At 43.2% G+C, this 6,982-nt stretch overlaps 1 protein-coding gene across 2 annotated transcripts in view; it reads right to left on the reverse strand.

Moving 5' to 3' along the window:
* The window catches only part of LOC115047741 (transmembrane protein 131-like), a 33,858-nt gene extending 26,876 nt beyond the window's left edge, over positions 1–6,982 (reverse strand). For both annotated transcript variants that reach the window (XM_029508884.1, XM_029508876.1), the window contains exons 1-2: positions 6,783–6,982; positions 5,930–6,003 (exon numbers count right to left, since the gene is read on the reverse strand). In XM_029508884.1, the coding sequence (XP_029364744.1) occupies positions 5,930–6,003; positions 6,783–6,906 (198 nt within the window). In that variant the 5' untranslated portion in view covers positions 6,907–6,982. The remainder of the gene's footprint in view (positions 1–5,929; positions 6,004–6,782) is intronic.

The following is a 6,982-nucleotide window of genomic DNA, read 5'->3' on the forward strand; positions in this document are numbered from 1 at the left end:
CTGCCAGTGTTGGCAGGGTATAATCTAGTTCTAAGAATGAACAATGGACATCCAATTTGTTGTCCACAACATTTTGTCACAATGCACCTACTGATTCGCTAAAAGAATGCAGCATTTCTGAGGAAAGCTGAATTAACAAAAAGAATGATGCAATTGGAAATTGGGCTAGATATTGTTTTGTGTTGTTTAATTTAGAGTAAACACAAAAACTTGTGCAACAAAAAAAATGGACCAGACTCAGGGATTAACTCCCTAACAACAAACTTTGCCCTGCCTATGTGCCCTAAAGACAATATCTAACTAGGCCAGTGAGCAGTGATAGCTAACATGTCTTTGGGGTCATCAGGTGGGAACCTCCTTTCACTGGTGTTTCGTCTAGTTAGGCCCACAACACCTCCAGGAGGCTAGACAGTGAACACTGGCGTCCCAGAGTCACCCCCCTAATGCCAGCCATCACCACTCCTCACATAAAGACAACTATCTCAAGCAGCACTACCGTCAACTATTCTGACCTCTCACCAACTGCACCAGTGAAAGCAGGGTGGGGATACAGACCCTGGTTCAGGTAGGGGGGAGAAATAGAAGAGGTGGAGGACAAGCTACACTAGCAGATTCAGCAAACAAACTCACCTATAATCAAAACAAATCAAAATAATACAGTCCAACTCACCTGGACTAACCACATGGTCTCAAAGAGGCTCAAACAGGCCACACCCTCCACTTAAATACACTTCCCCTTCCTGGATTTCTTCCTCTGCTTCTCCTTAGAGTCTGTCTATCTTAAGAACTCCTCCTGCTGGGCCCCCAGCTACTATTAGTTCTTCTAATCCAAATCCACTGACTGCATTTTACTGCCTCATCTGACATTTCCTTCACCATTTTCCTCTCACTCTGTCCCCTTCCTCCTAACTCCCTCAACAAAGCAACAACAGATCTGGCTACAACCCTCTACATCCTACTTCCACTGGACAAATCCTAACCTTCCACCCTCGTTGCTCAGCATCCTTACCTGGATCTGCATACTACATACTTCAACTGAATCCTCCCACGGCATAGTCAGCTCTATGAAATATACTCTCTTTCTACTCCATACATTCCTGATCAAAATCCTAAGACCAGTTAAAAAAAAATTTTAAGAATTTGCATTTTGCACAGCTTCAAAATGCAAAAAGAAGAAATGAGAACAAGCGAAAAAAATTGAGCATGAAATTTGTTGAAAACAATTTAACTGAAATAGGCTGTTCATCAGCTGATCAAAAGTTAAAGACCACAGCCTTTAAAATGGCTGAATGGCTCTCCGTCAAGACATGGGAAGATCCTCTACCCAAATTAAGGCCATTCCTGGTGCTGATTGCAGCCCACTAACCATCAGATGGCATCTGCAAGGGAAGGGCCTAAAAAACAAAAAAACGCCTTCAAAGGCCACGTCTCCTTCAATGCAACAAAACTGCCCGTTTGGACTTTGCAAGGGAGCACCAAACATGGGAAATTAAAGGTAGAAGAAAGCTTTACTCTCAGATGAGGAGGGGGGAAAAAAAAAAAAAAATTTACCTTGATGGTCCTGATGGCTTCCAACATTACTGGCATGACAAGGAGATGCCATCTGAGATGTTCTCTATGCAACACAGTGGAGGGGGCGCCATCATGATCTGGGGTGCTTTTTCCTTCAATGGATCAATGGAGCTTCAGGTTATGCAGGGGCATCAAACAGCAGCTGGCTATGTGAATATGTTGCAGCGGGCATCCCTCATGACTGAGGGCCCTCGTCTGTGTGGTGATGACTGGGTTTTTCCACAGGACAATGCTGCAGTTCACAATGACCGCCTGACAAAGGACTTCTTCCAGGAGAATAACGTCACTCTTTTTGACCATCCTGCATGTTCCCCTGATCTAAATCCAATTGAGAACATTTGGGGATGGATGGCAAGGGAAGTTTACAAAAACGGACATCAGTTCCAGACAGTGAATGCCCTTCGTGAAGCCATCTTCACCACTTGGTACAACCTTCCCACTAGCCTTCTAGACACACTGCCCGAAACAAATTTTTGAAGTGATCAACAAGAATGATCTTTAATTTCTGTTTTGAGGGCGTTTTAGGGTTTTGTGTGCTATGGTATTAAACTTTTGATTAGCTGATGAACAGCCCATTTCAGTTAAATTATTGTTTTCAATAAATTGCCAGTTCAAAATGTTTCTCTTGCTCCCATTTCTTCTTTTTGCATTATGAAGCTCTACTTAGAACCTTCTTAAGATCCGGCAGTATAAAATTCAAATTCTTGCAATGATCTTAAGATTTTAATCAGGAGTGTATCTATATGCATTAGATATTGCTCTGCAAGCAGTGGATAAAAATATATTTATCAACATCATTCCTTCATTCATCTTGATCTGCTTATCTGGGGCTGGGTTGCGGAGGCAGAAGCTCCAGCAGACGACCGCAAACTTCCCTTTCCCCAGCTACATTGGCCAGCTCTGACTGGGGGATCCCAAGGTGCTCCCAGGGCAGCGTGGAGATAATCTCCCCACCTGGTCCTTGGCTTGCCCCAGGGCCTCCTCCCAGCTAGCGATGCCAGGAACGCCTCCCATACCCCAGCAAGCCTCCTTCTTCAGTCGGATGGCTTCCCTGACCACCGGTGTCCACTACGGGGTCCACCACTGGGTCCAAGGGTTACCGCCCCTTGAGGTACCTAAAACCTTGAGGCCACAGCTCTCCGTGGCAGCTTCAGCAATAGAAGATTTGAACATTGAACACTCAGGTTCAATGTCCCCAACTTCCACAGGGATGCCAAAAAAGCTCTGCTGGAGGTGGGAGTTGAAGGTCTGTTGGACAGAGGCCTCATCTAGACGTTCCCAGTTCACCTGCACTACACGTTTGGGCTTGCCAGGTCTGTCCTGAGTCTTCCCCCAACACCTAACCCAACTCACCACCAGGTGGTGATCAGTTGACAGCTCCGCCCCTCTCTTCACCCGAATGTCCAACACATGCGGCCTCAGAGCAGATGACACGATTACAAAATCGATCATTGACCTTTGGCCTAGGGGTACACTTATGAGCGCCCTTATGCTTGAACATGGTGTTCATTATGGACAGTCCATGGCTAGCACAGAACTCCAACAACAAACCACCGCTTGGGTGGTTTGTTGTTGGAGTTGATCAGGAAGGCCGTTCGTCCCAGTCATGCCCCTCCGGGTGTCTCCATCATTGCCCATGTGCACAATGAAGTCCCCCAATTGGACTATGGAGTTCCCTACCGGAGCCCCATACAAGACCCGATTCAGGGTCTCCAAGAAGGCCAAATACTCCGAACTACTGTTTGGTGCATATGCAAAAACAACAGTCAGAGTCCCTCCTGCCCACAACCCTGAGGCGTAGGGAGGCGACCCTCTCATCCACTGGGGAAAACTCCAACGCAGTGGTGCTCATCCGGGCTCTTGTAAGTATCCCCACACCCACCTGGCGCATCACCCCATGAGCAACTCCAGAGAAGAATAGAGTCCAACTCCTCTCCAGGAGTAGACATCAACATCGGTGTTGCAAAATGGGTTATCCTGGTCACTGCTCTTGCTGAACATCTATATAACTCCATCAGTGATACTTTATACTTCGGATATTTAACAAGAGATTGTGGTTTTAATTTTTCAAGACTAAAGTAGCTTTCCATCACACATGAAACTAAGATATTTGAATGTCTGTCTTAATCTGCAAAAGGAATCAACATTAATGATAACATCCATACAATTTAAAGAGAACGCTCAGATTTTTGGACTATTTCTGAAAGACTACGGAGCACCCTCTTGGTCACTCTTTTAATTATCACACATTGTGCCAGCTTAGAGTACTGAGTATGATTTAAAGTAACTAGATTTTTTCAGTAATCTATGTAATGACTTAAAGTGGAGCGACATCTGTCCTGACAATGTTGCAACGTGGCCTGGTTCTAACCCTAATTTGAGTAACAGTGGTGTGTAACTTCAGCAATTTCATGAGGGGAAGATGTGAATTTGCAAAATGGTGCTCAATTCTAGTTTTTCTTCACAGCATTTCAAAATGCACATACCTGTAGCAACACATGAAAACCACAAGCAACACAAAGAGTATGTTTTACTTTCATTGAATGAGGCTTATAGCAGCACAAACTGCAAACACTTAACTATTACATTGCAAGTAATGTGCACCATGCATGTCCTACAGAGCTAAGTTCTGCTTCCTATGAAATCAGAACATACTATTTCTATAGGAACAGTCTTATGGCAACTTTATGTTTTCAGGGGACACGGGCACACACACATGTAAATATGTTGGTTGCCTGAGCAACACTACTATGGATCGTGACATAGCCATGTTGCCACAGCCAGAAAGAAAGGACATCTTTGCTACAGCTACAGGCGCTGTTTGCAAGATAATTAAAACCATGAGCCACATTGTTTCCACTGATGTAGTTACCCCTTTAAAGTCTCTGGTTGTAGCACTTAAAGCCAATGTATGCAATACTACGAATCCATCTATTTTATTTCAAATTTTGGAATACAAAATGAAAATGTCTTATTGAAATGTGGCAAAAGCCAAAGTCTATCCTAATATACATTTGGCTTGTTGTGCATTATATCCTACAATGTCCTCAGCTACCATTAAAGCATGCCATGTTAATGGCTTAAGTGAACAGGAAAACAAACTGCTTTTCCAGCTGATTAAGCACAACAATGACAGAATGCATGCCACTAGAGCTTGTTTCAGCAGGTGAGGCAGTAAAGCAGGACGAATATTCAAATGCAGAACGGCAGCATTTGTAAATTAACAGGATATTAGAAGTGATGTTTAAAGGCAAACTAAGGAATTTAATTTTAGGACAGCAGTTAACAATAACTGGAAAATCGGAAGCCACCGAGTTGAACACTCCAAACATATGTTTTGTAATCAAACCAAAAAAGACAAGTCAGCATTTACAAAATCATAATAGGTAGGAGGTGAAGAAGAAACAATTCTGTGATCTGTTTATGCAGAAAATAAGAGTTAAGCTATTATTGCTGGTCAATTTTGATATCAGATTTGATTTTAACAATGTGTCAGGGCACATGACACTTCAACTCTTATATCACCACTTCAATCTGCCTGCAGCAACATACACTCCTTAACCAGCTGACCACCAGCAGGACTGGAAAAAATATAAAGACAAAATTGACAAACCCACAAGCAAAACATTGTGCCTCGAAATAAATAAATAAATAAATAAATTTACAATACTTTCCTTAACGTGCCTAAACTACTTTTAGGCATTTTTATTTTGTTTCATTTCCAAGGCATCCAAATTATCCACACCATCTGTGTGCAACATCTTACAAAACAGACCACGCCTCCCCTCAGGTAGCATGACAGTCAGCTGGTGACCTCATGACAGGTTATCAGTAAATACACCCTTGCTGTTTGTGCTGGTCTTCCCTTTGCGTCTAAATAATCACCACACACAGCTACTTTAAATGTTTCGAAAACTGGAACTCAAAATGGACAAAGCAGCAAAATAACTGCACAAAACTATATAGAAAAGCAGTGCGATTAAATAATTCAGGCAGCCTAGTTCATTCAATTTAGTGTGTACTAGTGACCCAACCCCACAGTGGACACTTTTTACAAAAGAAAATGAGGAGGAGTCACATGTAAGGTAACCTCCAGCTCCAGTCTCATGTCAGAAACGTGGAGTGAAACTATGCTTCTTGATCCATCACTGAATCTAGACAGAACTGTGATCACAGAATATGTGTTGAACAATGATAGTGCCTCCCAAGAAGGACTGCAATGTGGAGGCAAACACAACGCGGGTTCACTGAGCACATGTGTTCGTGCATCTGGCTGTATTTTGCACGTATATACGCTTGCATTCCCCCTCCCCATCGACAGAATTACACATACTTCCAGAAAAAAAATGCTAATTACCTGAAGTGGCACTAATGGATCAGCATCCTCTGCCTGCCAGACCTCGACCACGCTGGTGGACATCTGACTCAGAGCTTTAAGGAGCAAGACATTACATTAAAAGCGTTAAAACTTGGGTCAGAAACGCAGCAACATGGATAACAAAGACAACGAGAAATACACCACATTTGAGCAGAACTTTTGCAAAATGCAAACAGGCAAATCTCTTTTTTTGTTTGTGACAGGCAATTAAGAATGAATAAAACTGTGGATAATCACACAGACAACTGAGGAAGTGGCTCGCCTCGGCAGACTGACAAAGGCTGTCTGCTAGCTACACGGCTAGTAGGAAGGGTTAGCTCGCTGGCTAACGAACTTGGAAAACATCTCTAGTGCCACTGCAGCACACAGAACACGACAGAGTTAGCCCACTGCATGCTGCAGCCTCACTACAGGATCAAAACAAAACGTTCATTATTCAATTTAAGTCCCCGCAATGTGCCAAATTTCCCTCCCCAGCCTGAACAAGTTTCCCAGCACAGGGACCTGGCAGCTAGCATAAACTAGCAGGCTGACAAAAATAGCTACAACGCCTCTTCCAAGTTGCTAAAGATAAACAATATGACAAAGTCACCTCTGATAAAAATATATATATAAATTTAAAAAAAAAATATATATATATATATAACAAAAAAAAAAACAACAACCCAAATTTGACAATATACATTTGAGCTCAGCACCTATTTCCATCTTTACCTTTTTTATTTAGCTGTCAAGTCAGCCATGCTAACTTACCGTACAATTTTTTTCACCCTTAACGGTCGTTTTAAACATTTCACCCCTGCAGCGGGAGATAGAAAGACGGGCAACAAACCTTGCAGCTGAGCCCCTCCGTGGTGGAAGCAAGGTAAAAGTAATTGTAGTATTCCTAGTAGTATGTTAATCCACGTTTTCCTGTGGCAGTGGCTGCCTTGGTGGAAGTCCTGTAGCCCCGCCATGCTGCCCTCTCAGCTAGCAGCCTGCTGTGTTGCGCTTTTCTTTCTCTCGTCGAGCTGCAGCAGCTGGAGCTCCAGC

Source organism: Echeneis naucrates, chromosome 1 (genome assembly GCF_900963305.1).
Source record: "Echeneis naucrates chromosome 1, fEcheNa1.1, whole genome shotgun sequence".
NCBI lineage: Eukaryota > Metazoa > Chordata > Actinopteri > Carangiformes > Echeneidae > Echeneis > Echeneis naucrates.